General features: G+C 34.7%; 1 protein-coding gene across 1 annotated transcript in view; it reads left to right on the top strand.

The window, feature by feature from the left end:
• Positions 1-442: 442 nt before the first annotated feature.
• The window catches only part of LOC143255360 (leucine-rich repeat-containing protein 57-like), a 33,746-nt gene continuing 18,069 nt past the window's right edge, over positions 443-16,119 (top strand). Inside the window, exons 1-2 of the mRNA XM_076510883.1 lie at positions 443-1,049; positions 13,130-13,265. Coding sequence (XP_076366998.1) covers positions 969-1,049; positions 13,130-13,265 — 217 coding nt within the window. The 5' untranslated portion in view covers positions 443-968. The remainder of the gene's footprint in view (positions 1,050-13,129; positions 13,266-16,119) is intronic.

The raw sequence follows: 16,119 nt of genomic DNA, 5'->3' as shown, positions 1-16,119 counted from the left end.
GTAATTGCAGTGAATTGTCAGAGATAAAGATATATTTAAATTATCATTTGTAGTACCTCTGATTTGGAGTTCAAAATTGCCAAATTAAGAGGAATGTGAGTGAAAATCCCACAGTTAAAGCGATTTTTAACATAAAATTTAAATTATGTGTCTTCCAATGCTTCGCCAGCTTTAGGCATTTAGATATGCATGAGATAAAAGTCAAAATAATGTAATATATTATGTTGTATAACGCTTTATAGTGGCAAAGTGTGATCTACAGATAAATATATATACTCATATAACGATAGTTTATGGATAATAAGTCAGTGGTGACGTTAATGATGTGCAGGGGTATTAATATATTATTAGAAGCAAGGATTAGTGTGTTAACGTGATTGTTTTTGTTACTAATTTCAAGATAGGCTAAATCATATTCACGTATTTTACTGAGTAGTGAGTAAATATTATTATAGCAATAATCATACAAACCATTTGAAATAAATGTTAAATGAAAAGTATTTAATTAAAATATTACGATTTCATATACCATTCGGTATATGTCTATCAGGTTAGATCTTGTTTCGTATGTTATAAGGTACAGTTTTTGTGAAAACTAATGCTCAGATTAGACGAGAATGCATTTATGGTAAAAGTGATACAGCAGTAACCAGCAGCAGGTCTAACTTGAATACTTTTGTGGTCATTGTTAACGATAAATTGGCCGAGACCATTGAAATTATGTAATATGTTTTAAAACTATATATATCAAATTGAAAAATTTAAATTTCAGAAACATTGCGAATGCTGTCGCAAACTTGTCATTAGGCCTTAATGGTACTATTATATTAATAATATTATTGTCAATATTGAAAATTACATTAATTTACCAAGACAGCAACAAACTTGTAGAACTAAAAGTTAAAATTTACGTGAAGAATTTAAGTCTTAAGCCTACTTTTAACTTGAAGTTTGATTAAACATTGAAAATGGGGAATTCAATCAAGCCACATATTCAAAACGCAGAAAAGACTGGTGTCTGTCAGCTGGTGAAAACTGGATTGAATGATGTAAGAATTAAAAATATTGATACCTTTATTATGGCCAAATCATTTAGCTACACCTAAATTCTTAAATAATTGTTTGATTTGACACTTGTGCATTTATACTAATTATAGGCAGATGTCAAATTTGAAGACAGCTTGCTTATTTTATTAGAGTAATTTTAAATGTGACTGGCAAAATGCTTAATTGGGAAACAAAAATGAAATTACACGTAGTTACAAAGCAAAGAACTTTACTAGAGGAATGCCTCTGATAAGTCATATTTTATTTCTGTAGTCTAAGGTAATATATCTTGTTTTGTTTGAATATTTTCATTAGTGATTAAAATTTAAGCCAGAGTTAGAATTAAGCTTAATGTCTGCTATTTTTAATATATCACCATTTTTTTTACTTAAAATGATTTATTTTTCAAGCTTTAATGCACATTAATAAGGTGGAAGTCTTAATTTGGTTTTCTTCATATAGTGTTAAAAATTGGCTTCCAGTTTTTAAAATTTATTTTCTAATTTTTTCATTTTTTGTTATACTTGACTCATAATTTGAGGGTCACAGGCTTGAATCTCTGTTGCACCAAATATGTTTGTCCTTTCAGCTGTGGGAGCATTATAATGTGACAGTCAATCCCACTATTACTTGGTAAAAGAGTAGCCTAAGAGTTGGTGGTGGGTGGTGATGGCTAGTTGCCTACCCTCTAGTCTTACACTGCTAAATTAGGGATGGCTAGTGCAGATGGCCCTTGTAGCTTTGTGCAAAATTCAGAAAATAAACAAACAAGTTGTATTAGTGAAGAAGTATAAGAAGAGATAGAACATTGGAAAGTGTTTTATGAGTAGTTTGGAATTGGGTGGTATTAGAAATTGGACAGCTTAGATGGGTCAAATAGCATCTTCTAGTTACATGGAAATGAGGCTAGATATGAGAAAATAAGATGACAGAAGACTTTAGTTTAAGGCTACTCATCATTCAAAATAGGCAACCAAATTATCAAATCCTTATTAAGTAAAGACCTTCACATCCATGTGCTTAAGATATACTGTTTCATTTGTAGGATGTAATATAGATCAAACAATTTTTTTTTGTTTTGTATAGTAGTCATTTTATTTTTTGTTGTGGACCTTTTAAAAATGGGTTTGTCGTCCTGGGAGAGGGAACCCAAAGTACAAGTTTGCATTTTAACTTTTCTTTGGGGAAAATGCCCTTAACCTCCCTCCTTAAGATACTCTCAACCAACATTTCTGAGTTTTCTACCTTATAATACCAATGATCCAACAGAAGTTAAAAAATGTATATATATGTATATCAACCTTGGATAATTAAAATAAATTGTTAGACAAATTTTCAGACATTTTCATAATTCTAACCCTTATGTAATTTTACCAAAGATCAGCCTGCATCTGTTGTTCAAATTTGTACTTCTTCCTGTTCATTTCTAGAATTTAAAAAATATAACCTATATAAAATTGCCAAAATCTGTAATAGTGTGTTGATTACTTTAAATCTTCTCAGCTCTTCTGAGAAGAAGGAGGGAAGAAAAAAGTAAAATGTAAAGCTGCTTCTTCATATATGAGTGATTTTGAATTAGGTATTATTCAGATTGCTCATCTGTGTTTTTCCAAATTGTTAATATCTCATTTTTTGTTTAAAACAAAAAGTAACCAAGCCACACACAACATTCCAACTGAAGATATTGCAGAAGTTGCAGTGTTGTTATTTTACGTGACTAGCCAATTTTAGAGGCATTCTTATCTGTGTATTGTAATTTGGCTGATCATGGGAATAAATAAAGATAATTTATCACATTACACATTAAGTTTATTCTTCTGTCTTTCTGACCCAGAGAATTTAAGTAGGCTTTCTTCTACACAAGATACCAATATAACAACTTTGGATGTGGAAAAAAGTTATTTTCTTTGGACCAGGTCCAATGTCCTATACTAGTGCTTTAAGGCTGATGTTTCACCAGATGAACAACCATGACGAGCACTTGACATATGAGTAGATAGCTCCATCTCAATTTTAACAAAGTATATAATTATGCATTTTGGGTTTGATGATTATGGGCTGTTTTGCTATATTTGTTTTAGAAATATTAATGTTGCAAATAGAAAAAGGACTTGGGGACAGTGTTAACCCTTTTTTTTTTGGATATGGAAGTACACTGTATACCTTAAGAATGTTTTTAGCATTACAGAAGTCTAGCTGGATCAGTGTTACGTGAAGGTAAAATTTTAATTTTGCTTGTTGAGATGAAATATAGTATTGATTACTTAGTGTACAATACCAAATTGTTTGTCTATTGTTTATAACTAGAATGATGTTGAAGTACTATTCAACTTTTCTTTTTCAATTTATGTTTCTTCATATCAGTCTAGTGCAATTTTTGAAACTATACGAGCCCTTGGTGTTATTTAGACTGGAACATTTTGGGTCTGCTACATTTAATGCATGAACTTGAAGAAGTAATGCCATTATCGCAATCAGAAAATAACCTAGAATTCTATAACTCCTGAATTTTCCACATGTTTCATGTGCTCAGAAATAAGCTGTGAATTATCATTAGGTTTAATATTTTCATACCACTTTTTTGTTATTTGCAGCTAATCACTGGGGGAGATCATGTCATTCATGATTGCTTGTTAATTTTGTCACCTTGAGTTGCAAGAATAATTTAATAATAAGCTGTTGTGATCACTGAGCTAGTAATCCAGCTGATTAATTCACTTAGCTCTATGAATCAACCCAAACTTGTATCAGTTTGTTGAAATGACATGACTTACAAAATGGTCATTTATTGATATATAAGTATTGGTTAGTGACCTATGAACTTGTTAATTATAAATAAAATAGATTGTATAAAATCAGAATACTACACAAATGCAGTTATAGGAGCATCCTTTGTTATTAGTATTTTTGGATAGGTGAATGTACATGAATAATGTTTTAATTATATAATGGCTGTCTACTCATTTGTGACTTTTTTACCTGAATTAGCAGTTGTGTACGTGGTTTATTTTGCAGATATGTGTAATGGGGAAATTGTAGATGTGGTTGTTTACAAAGCCAGGAAGATTCCATGTTGATATTTACCCATGTTCAGAAGAACAGTTTTAGGTTTTACTGGTGAGGGTTTTAAATTTAAGGATAAGAAGGTTATTATAATGTTATGTGATACTGAGTAGCTATGTAAAGCAGTGTGAGTGATTTTTTTGCTCTCACTTGTTTTACAGGAATAATATCAATATATTGGAAAGAATGTAGAGACATGTTAGTAGAATGATGTCTAGTTTAAGAAGTTCATGTTGCAAGAAACTTTCCCATTCTGGACTTGTGTTATCAATAGCACACAAGTAAAAATATTTTAATGAGGAGTCCGAGTGGTGGAATAACAAAATTGGTAATATGGATTTTTGTATTGTATGTTGTTACCTGTCATGAATATTCTATATTGCATGACCTCTTTCTTTAAAAGTTTTATAGATTATCAGCTTTGGGTATAAATCACATAACAATACTAGTAATAATGGAAAGTGTGAAAAAAATGTATTTAGAAGAAATAACATTCCTATCTTTCTGCTGTATATGTTTTTTTACCATTGGGAAGAAGAGGAGCTAATTTTACCTGCTTTGCATTTTTTTTCAAGTACTGCCCTTTCCAGATTATGTTTCGGAAGTTTCTGGGCACTTTATAATCACAGATGACTGCTTTTGACATTAAACTAGAAATCTTTATCTTGAAGCCTCAATAACTGTTTATGAAGCAGTATGTATTTTATCTGACTTCCACATTTAGGGGATTTTACCAACACCATTTATTGCATTTTTAACTCAGGTTAGATCCTTTCAAATAGGGATTTTCTTAACTTACTCCTATAGTTAGCTCTGGTAGTTGGACAAGGTTTACTCCTGTTATGTAGCTCACACTATAGTCTATTTGGCGTGTATTTCTAAACATCCTCTCCATTGAGACTATCTATTCACTTTCTTGATTGCATTCAAAGGTGTTTTCTATTATCTATGCCATTTCTCTGGGTTTTTTTTGTAATTCAGTCAGTCTGATATACAAATCAAGCCATCTTAAATTCCTTTAACAAAAAAAATTGTGCATTTGAATCTGCCCATAGTATTACACATTTAAAGTCAAGAAGTTATCATTCTAGTTGTCATACTTTACACTTTGATAATTATATATGTTTTTTATAATACAAACTAACTTTTGAGTATGGCACTTAAGTTCTTATTGCAGTACACATGCAATAACACTGCACAACAAATTTTTTGCTTCTTGAACACTGTTGGGTGTTCCTTATAGATTTTTGGCTGCTGATCATGAAAATCACATCCAAATTTGCCCATCACGTACCGTTTCATCGCGGTGAAAGGTTTCACCAGGATATTGCTACAATGGAAAAACAATATCCGGGCAACTGGAATCTGTCAATGCTTACTGACTACTGTTGGACGCTGCAACGTGATGCACAGGACATTGAATACAAATGAAAATCAGAGGCAAAACACTTTTAATTATGCTGAACTAAATAGTGTATTAGTAACATAAATGCAATTAAATACGTTATTGCTGGCAAACAGTTAACTGTCTATTTCTCAGAGTTTCTACGTGATGAAGCAAAACCGAAACTATATTTGTGCATACCAACCAGGTACCTGTCACAATCAGCAAAAACTTTTCAGGAAGCAAAACTTTTCAATAAAATTATTGTGCAGTGTAATTATTGTATATAAGGTAGATGTTTGCAGTCAGTTGGTATAAATAAATGAATAAGTGGCAGTTGAAGATTGTTTTAAAACTTGTTCTTTGATTGTATGATTATATTATATATTTAATGTACAATACTATCAACCTGTACTGTTGATTTGAGTTTTATTAACTATTCATTCATTTGTTATAAATAAAAAAAATTTTTTTTCGTAAAAATTAAAAATTGTATATTGAGATTTAGAAGACATCTTAGAAAATTATGTGAGCTGTGGTTTTGTTTTCTGTCATTTAATATATTTTTTTAGTTTTAATCTTACCATATTTTTACATTCATGTATTAAATGAATTAGTAATTTTTTAAGTGTTACACTTCCAGTTCCTGTGGATTTTAATTATTTAATTTTCATCTGGTTCTGAAGACAGAATTTTGCTGCTGATTAACTAATCCTGGTGGGAAGATTGCTGGTTTTTCTCAGTTGTAACTTTTTTAAATTATTGAAAGATGTGATTTTACATGCACATAAAGTGAATAAACAGGGTGACCAAATTTTCAAATCATAAAACCAGGACATGTTAGACTTTCAGATCTTTAGTGAAAATGTTATTTTTACTTAAATTATTGCTGCCAAAATAACTTTCTGATATGTGAATTTTTTTATGTGAACTTCTTGTTGCCCAGAAGCTTGTTGTAAAAATTCTGAGAAACAATTATTCATGTTCAGTCATAAATTACTATAAATAAATGTTTCATAATTTGAAAATTAAACTTCTGCTACAATATCTTACCTTCTCCTTATAAAATAGCCCTTCTCATTTAGTACTACCCTCTATTGGTGCAAATTTTCAATGCTTGCCATTACCTTCCACTTCCCACTTTTTTGTAATTCATATTTGTTCTCTTCAATCACTTCTTGAATGGCAGTAGTGCTGTATAGAGGACAAGGATTTGAATAGACTATTCCCTCCACCTGAATATGCTTCCAAGTCATGAATGATATTAGGGGATTTTACCTGGACCATCTTCAACCTTTGTAGAATTAATCAGATTTGTGCTGTTTTATCGTATTTCCTATTTTCTATAATTACCAACCTACTCTCCTCAGTGTTTTCTTTCTCACCTGATGTTAGGGTTCCTGCCTAGCCTTTTGGGGATCGACTTTGTTTGGGGTTTAGTATGTCTCATTCACCTCGTACATTTGAAGAACATTCTTGTGCATTTTATAGATCTTCCTTTCCTTATTGTGATTCCCAACGTTTGGAATATCTTATGTTATGGAGTTTGAACCCTAATATATTGGAGAATTTCATACAACCTTAGTTTTCCTGTTTTAAACTGATCTTGCCTCAAATTCTATATGCATTATCAACTGTGCAGTTGTTAGCTCTGGCAATTTACTTGTCTCCTGAAGGGTTTTAGATAACATTCGAGATTTTCTGTTTACTGCAATGGTACACCTTTCATCTTTGGCCTTGGATCTTCAGATGTGGCTGATAGGACTTTTCTGGGTTGGGCTGCCATTTTTTCTTCAATATGTTAACCTCTACTTCCCTGCACAACTTGTGGATTTTTCCAACTCCACAGATGCTCAAATTGAGAATTCTCAATTCATTATTCTAATCAGCTTTCTGTTTATCAATCTATTTCTGCCATTTCTGTATCTTGCTTGCTCCCCTCTGTTGCCTATCCATTTGTTAATCCCAGCTTCTCATTCTTCATTCATTCACACTTGAGTTGTTACTCAAAGGTGTTTCAGAGGGTTACAGCACTGGTGACTCTGCTTCAGAGATGGGGCCAGGATTTTCCATGTTCACCACATATTGACACCATTTGCAGCAGATGCATGGGACCTACAAACTCTCTTAGCAGGTCTGGCCCTTCATTTCTCTTCCCATCCCCAATTAGTTTCTCATCCCACTGTCATTGTCCCACCAAGGGATCTTGTTTCTTGTCAGCAACTACCTCAGGAGGTACAGGACTTTAGAAGGAGGCCATAGAACTTGAAGAAACTTCTCAGATGGGGTTTTGCTCTCATCTGCTTGTCATACTAAAAAAAAAAAAAAAAGAAAGATTTGAAACCAGATATGTATTTATTATCCCTGAACCTTTTCCTGGTCATACCTAACTTTATCCCCTCATTGTGGATTCCTGTACATGGTGAGGGGACCTCCCAGGGAAGGTTTTGTTCTTTCAGTTTACCTCCTCTGGGATCTAAACATCCACCCACATATTTGCCATGTGTGGCGACCTGTGAAGGGGAGGAGAGGATCCTGGCGGTTGAGGGGTCCAACCCAAACACACCACTTTAGCCTTGATATCCTGTAGACGGGCAGCCTTGAGTCAATAGGCTGGTCCACTCAGGCTAGGGTAAACTAAGTACCAGTGATGGATGTTTTCAACAGGTGTTGTGGACATTATATCTGATGCTGGAGTTTGGGTATAGTGCTCACAAAACCCTGGCATTGCTGCAGTGTCCTGGTTTGACACTGTAGTGCACCCCTCGTATGGCTCCATGGTCAGTGGGCATCAAAATTTCCCTTTCTTTATCATGGATACCCCAATTAAAAATCATAATAAAATAGTGAAAAATAGTCTATAAGTAAATGACCATGTCTTGAAGATTCTGAGGAGCAATCCTCACCATCTATACCACCTGTTGTACCTCATTTTCTTGTATTGCACATACTTTCAGACAAATCTTTAGGGCAAAGTCTCCCTTTTTCATTCAGAAGGGACTAGAGGGACTTGCTGGCTCTCCAAAGTCAGTAAAGAAGCTTCGATCTGGTGACATATTGGTGGAAACATCCACATCTCAACACAGTGAACTCTTCTTGCATTCAAAGGCAATTGGGATATACCTATTGAGGTTACACCTCATACTACTTTGAATTCATCATGAGGAGATATTGTTGAGAGGGATTTGAAGAACATCCCAGTGTTGGAGATTCTTGCTGGTTTCTCCATCCAAGGAGTTTCTGCAGTGAGGCATATTTCCACTCGCAAAGATGGAATTATGATGCTGACCAGTATCTTCATTCTGACATTTACATCACCACGTCCACCTGCCACCTTCAAGGCAGGTTATCTTAATTACAGGGTACTGCCATATGTTCCAAACACTCTCAGATATTTCCAGTGTCAAAGGTTCAGTCACTCGAAGACGTCATGTTGTGGTTCCTTGACGTGTGCTCGTTGTGGTGGCAAGGATGCCTTTGAGTGTGAAATGGAACCTCATTGCATCAATTGCAATGGGTCTCACCCTTCCTACTTTCATTCTTACCCTAAATGGTTGGAAGAAAAAGAGGTGCAGCATTTGAAAATGATTGATAACATTACCTATCCTGAGGCTCAAAAATTGCTGTCCACCACCTCATCTTGGATGTATGCTGCTGCACTTTTTTCCACTACTACTGTGGAAGTGCAGACAGATCTCTCTGTGTCTCCTAAAGAATCATTCTCCAAACAAATTAAAAGTCTTTTGACCTCCATGGTTAACAAGTTGACAAATCAACTTCAACATTTATCTTTGCCCCTTATATACAATCCACTAAACCCCAAGATCCACATCGTTTGGTTCCAGGTACAGACATTTCCTCGGACCCATCTTCTTCTCTCACTCCAAGAGGCAAAACAATCATTCATTCACATTCCCAGTCTCTGGAATTCCCTTCCAACAGCAAAGATCTGTCTAATTTACCAAGGGCAGGATCCATGGAGGTCGATAGTTCTCCCTCGAATAAGAACAGTAAGGAAAAAAGATGTGGTCATAAAGAGAAAGGTTCTTCACCCAATTTGCCTACACATAAACAAAAATGGCCACCTTAATACAATGGAAATGTCAAAGTTTACATTCTAGTCTGGATGACATCTAAACATTGATTGCTTCCTTCCACAGTCACCTTTCAGCAGTTTTCTGTATACAGAAATGATAGGCTGTGTGATGGACGAGTGCATGGAGGGGTGGCACTATCAGTTGATCATCATGTGCCCACCCTGTCTTTGCCATCCGTGTTTCCTTGTGTCATACCATCACTACCTGTTCTCTCTACCTGTCACCTGGAGAGCCATATGATCAATCAGACCTTGATGCTGTCATTGAACAGTTGCCATTTCCCTATTTAATCCTGGAAGACTTTAATGGACATCATCCTCTCTGGGAAAGTGCTGATATTGATAGGATAGGAGGGGTTGCTATGTAGAGCATATGCTCTCTGATCACAACCTTTCTCTTTTCATTACTGGTTTTTCTACTTATTTCTATGTGCCTAGTCAGTCCTTTACTGCTATTGATCTCTCAATTTGCTCCCCTTCATTATTTTCCCATTTTTCATGAAGGGTTGAAAATAATCCACAAGGCAGTGAATATTTTCCTATAATCTGGAGAGAAACTGGCTGTGGTCGATGCCACTCGACCCGCATGTCCCGGTGGAAGCTGAATCAGTCAAACTGGCCCTCTTTCACTGCTCTCGCAGAACTTGATCCTGCCATTGTCTGTAAGCCGTCAATAGACAACTGTGTGGTGGCAGTAACTGACTGTATTATACAAGCAGCTGCTCAGCATATTCCTAAAACCTCAACACGTTTTCCACTATATCCTTGTCCATGGTGGAATCCTACTTGCCACGTAGCATGTAAGGCTAAAAAACAAGGCTGGGATACTCTCCGTAGATATCCCACACTCTCGAACTGCATCGCTTTCCAGCAGGCCTGTGCACATGCTTAATGGACAAGATGTCAAAGCCAGAAGGAATCTTGGATTAAGTTCACAACCAGCATATCTTCTACCACCAGTTCCTAAGTTATATGGGACAAGATTTGAAAGGTCAGTGGGAAATATAACTCTGTCCCCCTCTCAATCTTGCTCTCTAATGGCCAGGAAGTAGCTGATACCCAGAGCATTACTCATACTCTAGGTGAAAGCTTTTGCCGGGTATCTAGCACTTCTGCTTCTTTTTCCATCTTCTCAGCCATAAAGACTTGTCTCTGTGACTATAATCATCCCTTAACACTGGTGGAACTCAAACTGGTCCTTCATCGGTCTGGCAGTACATCAGTTGTACCTGATGATATACACTATAAGATGTTGTGCCATATATCTCCTGCTTTTTCTGCTGATTGTTTTTAACCTGATCTGGCAGGAGAATGTTTTTCCTGATGCCTGGTGCCAGGCTATTGTCCTACCTATCTCCAAGTCTGGGAAAGATTCCAAGATTCCTTCAAACTACTGTCCAATTGCTTTGATGAGCTGTCTTTGTAAAACCTTAGAGAGGATGGTTAATATTCATCTTGTTTGGTTCACATCCTCTTCTCGCCCTCCCAGTGTGGGTTCAGACAGCACTCCACCATGGACCACCTGATTCGATTTGAAACGTCAATGAGAGAAGCCTTTCTCAAATGACATCTTGTATCAATATTTTTTGACATTAAGAAGGCTCATGATACAAAATGGTGGTATGGCATTTTGCAAAACCTTCATATATATGGGTTACGTGGCCATTTGCCCATTTTTATTAAAATTTATTTAATGGACTGGAGATTCTGAGTTCAGGTGGGTTTGACACTTTCCCGTTCATTCTACAGGAACTTGGAGTCCCTCAGGACTGGGTTCTGAGTGTCAATGCAGCAAACGGCTTTACCTTCTCTCTCTCTAAAACTATTTGCATGCACTTTTGCTGCCAATGGGGTATTCACCTTGATTCTGAACTCTGTATTGGTGAAGTTGTGCTGCCTGTGGTCTTTGAGACTAAGTTCTTGGGGCTTATCTTTGGCCATAAGCTGACCTTTATACCACACATCAAGCAGCTATGGGTCAAATGTACAAGAGCACTGAACATCATCCATGTCCTCTCTTCCTCCATTTGGGGAGCAGATCGACATTCTATGCTAAAGATATATTGTGCTCTTATATGATCGAAACTTGACTCTGGATCACTGGTCTATGGCTCTGCCAGACCATCGGCTTTAAAGGTGCTAGACCCTATTTATCATCAAGGACTTCTGCTCTGCACTGAGGCTTTCTGCATTTCCCCATTTCAGAGCCTACACATAGTCTCATGAACCTTCTTTGCACCTCTGCTGCTTGCAACTGTCTTTATTCTATGATTTGAACTTCATTCCTTACCAAAGCATCTCACCTGGGGTTGTGTTTTCCTTCTTCAATGGGCCATGCTTTTTCAGACCAGAAGGTCTGCCATTGCTCCTTTTGGCCTTTGTATCCAGGTGCAGTTAGATGAATTGGGTCTCTCCTTGGATAATATTGCTGTATCCACTGGTCGGCCCATCCCACCATGTCTTCTTACATTCCCCAATTGTGACCTATCTTTAAGTCATCTGAGAAAAGTAGACACTTTGTATAAATACGAATGGAAGGATGGTTCGAATTCAGGTGACCGTGTGGGTGCTGCCATGGTTTGTTGTGGTTCAGTGGTTGCAGGCAGAATCCCTCTACAGCTTCTGTGTTCACTGCTGAACTGTGCACCATTTCTCTTGCCCTGGATCACATAGAAGTTAAACAGTACTCTAACTGCATGATTTATACTGACTCACTTAGTTCTCTACTGGTCCTGGAATCGCTTCATATTGGTTCACACCCTGTTTTTGCCGATATTCAAAACCGACTTGCCCATATCTCTTTAACATCTGCTTCTATCCAGTTTTTTTTTATATCGGGCCACGTTGGTACTCCTGGGAACAAGCTCGTCGACGCTACAGCTAAGTCTATCTACTCTGGCACTATCACAGCTGTGCCTGTTCCATACATGTGCTGTGGTCCTGTATTCAAGACTTGGCTCCATATCAGCTGGCAGTCGACTTGGAGTGAGCAATGTGAAAAGTTTTTCCAAATAAAACCCTATATTGGACTTCCGCCATCTTGCTTTTGTAAGAATTGGAAAGAGTAAGTTGTTCTAACTAGGCTATGGATTAGTCACAGTTTTTAACTCATCATTTTCTTTTATCTGGAACTGATGCACCAGTGTGTAGTTTGTGTGACACTCAGATCACAAGAAGCAACATTTTACTTTCTCATCATCGTTATGATTCACAACTATCTTCCAGATACAGTGTCTTTGAAGTTGAGGTGTTTAAAGAACTGAGAAATATCTGTTGGGATATCAAGACAACATTAACAAAACATTGTCTGGTCTCCCTGTAAAATTTTGTTAAAATCTGTTTTATTCTGGAATTTTTTGGAATGTTACTTATTACGTCTTCAACAAGCTATGAAGAAACTGCATTTGATAGCGAATAAAATTACAATTTTTCTGGATTTCATTGTTTCTCAGTTATTAAAGTTTATGGTCTTCATGTATGTGTACAGCATGTTGAGTGAATGTATGACATAATTAAAAAAAAAAGAATTCTTTTTATAGTTTCCCCGGGAGTTGTTTCCACTTACACAAGTTTTGAGAACATTAGATTTATCTGATAATAAAATTTCAACATTGCCAGGAGCAATTGGGAACTTCTGTCAACTGAAACACTTAACTATCAACAACAATAGAATAAGTAAGTGATTTAAAATTTTATTTTTGTGATTCATCTTGCTTAAAAAATGAATAATTGTTTTAATTTTAGAAATTAAAGTTTGATATGTTAGATTTGTTTTGTCTTGCTTTTAAATAAAGTTATGACTCATTGTTTATTACATAAAATTAACCCTATGCCAAATTCCCATTTTTAAACCACTTTAATATGAGTGTATTTTAATGAAATTACTATTATTAAGTACATTATAACTTAAAGTTTTATATTATCTTAAGTTTTATTTCTTTATTTTCAAAGGAAATGTTTAAAACAGTAAGTTTTACTGTCACATGATCTACTTGCAGTCACAAGTCTAAACTTTATGAGCTATTGTATATGATACTGTGAGAATAGAATAAAGACTATTGGCATTAAAGGTCAAATTGAAGTTCCACCTGTCTTTCTTTAGCAACTGGAAAATTTCCAAGAATTTCTTAATGGGGTTTTACATTCTAATATTTCTAAGTTTAAGGTCAGCCACACCCACTTGCAAAGTCAAAGCTGTGTTCCTAGGTGACAATTTGAAGTTGAATGACATGCTTACAACCAATAAATAAAGGAGATTTTGCACTGTTTAGTTATAGCCTGCAATAACTTCTGCCAGTATATGGATTTGTAGCATTTTAGTCCATTGTCTTCTTGAAGTGTACCTAGTGTTTGGCAAGTGTTTCTTGCCTTATATATATTAGTGTGTTAAACAGATTGCATTTAGGTTTTACATTTATATTTTAATTAGTTATGTATTATTTGTGTTTATAAATGAATATTTGAAAATTTTATGATTGTATACATTGAATTCAACGTTGTTTAACTTGTGGTATAAATGTCTAAGTAAGATGGCATCATTTGCATGTGCAAATGTGAGCGAAAGGTTTTGTAGATGATCTTTATCTTGTAATAATTATTACAACCATGAGGTCATTTTGGCAGGGACAGGTTGGCATACCTGCATCAAAAATAAAATACAAAGAATTGGAAAGGAAAGTTAAAAGTCAACTATAAGTGAAAAGATAGATATCAAATTGTGCATATGAGGTTACAGAACAGTCTAAATATTTAAAATGTGTACATATTTCCATTTCTTATATAGAATCATTTCATTGCACCGTACATTGATGATAATATCTAGAGTTAATAATATAATACAGAAAATGGAAAATAAAATATAAACATTTATGTTAAAAAACATCTGATATTCATTGAGAAAGTTCTAAAGATTATGTAAATAAAATTTGAAAACTATAAGATAAATGGTATTTTTATGCTCAGAATGAAAAATCACATTGTCTGTGAACTATTTTGGTTCTGAGTATGTACAACTACATTAAATAACAATTATTTTATTATAAATTTAAGAAGAAATCAATATTAAATGTCTTATTTTTCTCATAATCCATGGCATCTTCTGATGTCATGCCTATATATACTTGTAGGGCTTTCTCTGTGAGAAGTAGGCAGAGACAGACTGCCCAATTGACTTTGATCCTGTTTTAACTTTGGGCAAACTTTTTCATATCTATACAGGAAAGAATCAAAGTAATGAAATTTGGCAGCTTTGGCCAATTGGTACTGACTTCATTGCCATTCTTGGGTCCTTCCTTCTGTTGAATGAGCTATGCAATCTCTTTCTTTTTATTCTTTCTCAATTTCTATTCTTATTCTTTCTCTCTTTTTCCAATTTTCCTTTCTCTCGTTTCCTTCTCTTTTGGATTGTATTCTCATTCTCTGATTTTCTTCTCTCTTCCTTTCTTCTTCCAGTCTTTCTCTTTCCTTTTCTTCATTTAGTCCTTCCTTTATTTTTTGCTTGTGCTTTTCCCTCTTTAGTTCTTGTTGTTTTTTAACAAATTTTCATAGTTCACTGTCTTTTAAAATCAGATTCTCTTTTAACCATTTATCAAAAATCATCCAGTGTATAGCATAATTGTAATCTCTATACTATTTTCATTTTTACAACATATGTACTTATATAAAACTACTTTTTTCCACTGTTGTTCACGTTTTCTTGTATCGGTGTTTACTGCTGTATAGTTGTGGCTCTGATTCACCAATTGTCAATTAAAGGTTTTTATTTATATAGTAATTATAAATATATACTGTGTGTTGTTATTGTTGGCCTAAAGGTTCTTCTACAGTAGGTGTTTGTGACTTGATGGCAATAAATTCAACAATAAATGAACAGCATTCACTTGTTTTCAAAATAATTTATATATTTGGAACTAGTTAAACGTATGTATGACAAATCCTTTATACTAAAGATGATCATAGGTGTATCATAAACACTATATCTGTCCTTGTAATATGACCAGTTAACCCTATTCATTTGCTTTAGTTTCAGTTCACAAGCTAAACTACTTTTCTTTATTACGATTGCCAAAATATTCAAGCACAGTTCACTTGCATTTTGTCAGGTTACCATGTTGTGTCCTATACTTCTAAAACATCCTGCTCCTTTTTGTATTTAAGTTTTTTTCCAATAAATGTCTACTTTTTGTCAAAGTCCCCATTGGCTTGGTCAAATACTTTAAAACTCTCTTTGCAAAATAAATTATTGTTATATTGTTCAACCCTGTAATATATATCAATCATTTATGTGACTTTATTTTGTTTCTCACCTACTCTGTCTACTTCTTCCACTCATATCACACTATCTATATGTTTATTATGTAATTGTTTGCTCTCTATATTCTAGACATCAATAATGTCATGCAGAATTTGATAATTTCAGCATCAGTGAGTTACAAATACAATTCACAATTCTTATACTGATTTATGTAACTAAACTTGTCATAACATTTACTTAAAAATAATTGCTTCTAACTTTTGTTATGAAGAAAAT

The sequence above is a fragment of the Tachypleus tridentatus genome, chromosome 1 (assembly GCF_004210375.1).
Source record: "Tachypleus tridentatus isolate NWPU-2018 chromosome 1, ASM421037v1, whole genome shotgun sequence".
Lineage (NCBI taxonomy): Eukaryota > Metazoa > Arthropoda > Merostomata > Xiphosura > Limulidae > Tachypleus > Tachypleus tridentatus.
Note: the sequence above shows the minus strand (reverse complement) of the source record. Positions and strands in the feature narration are given on the sequence as shown.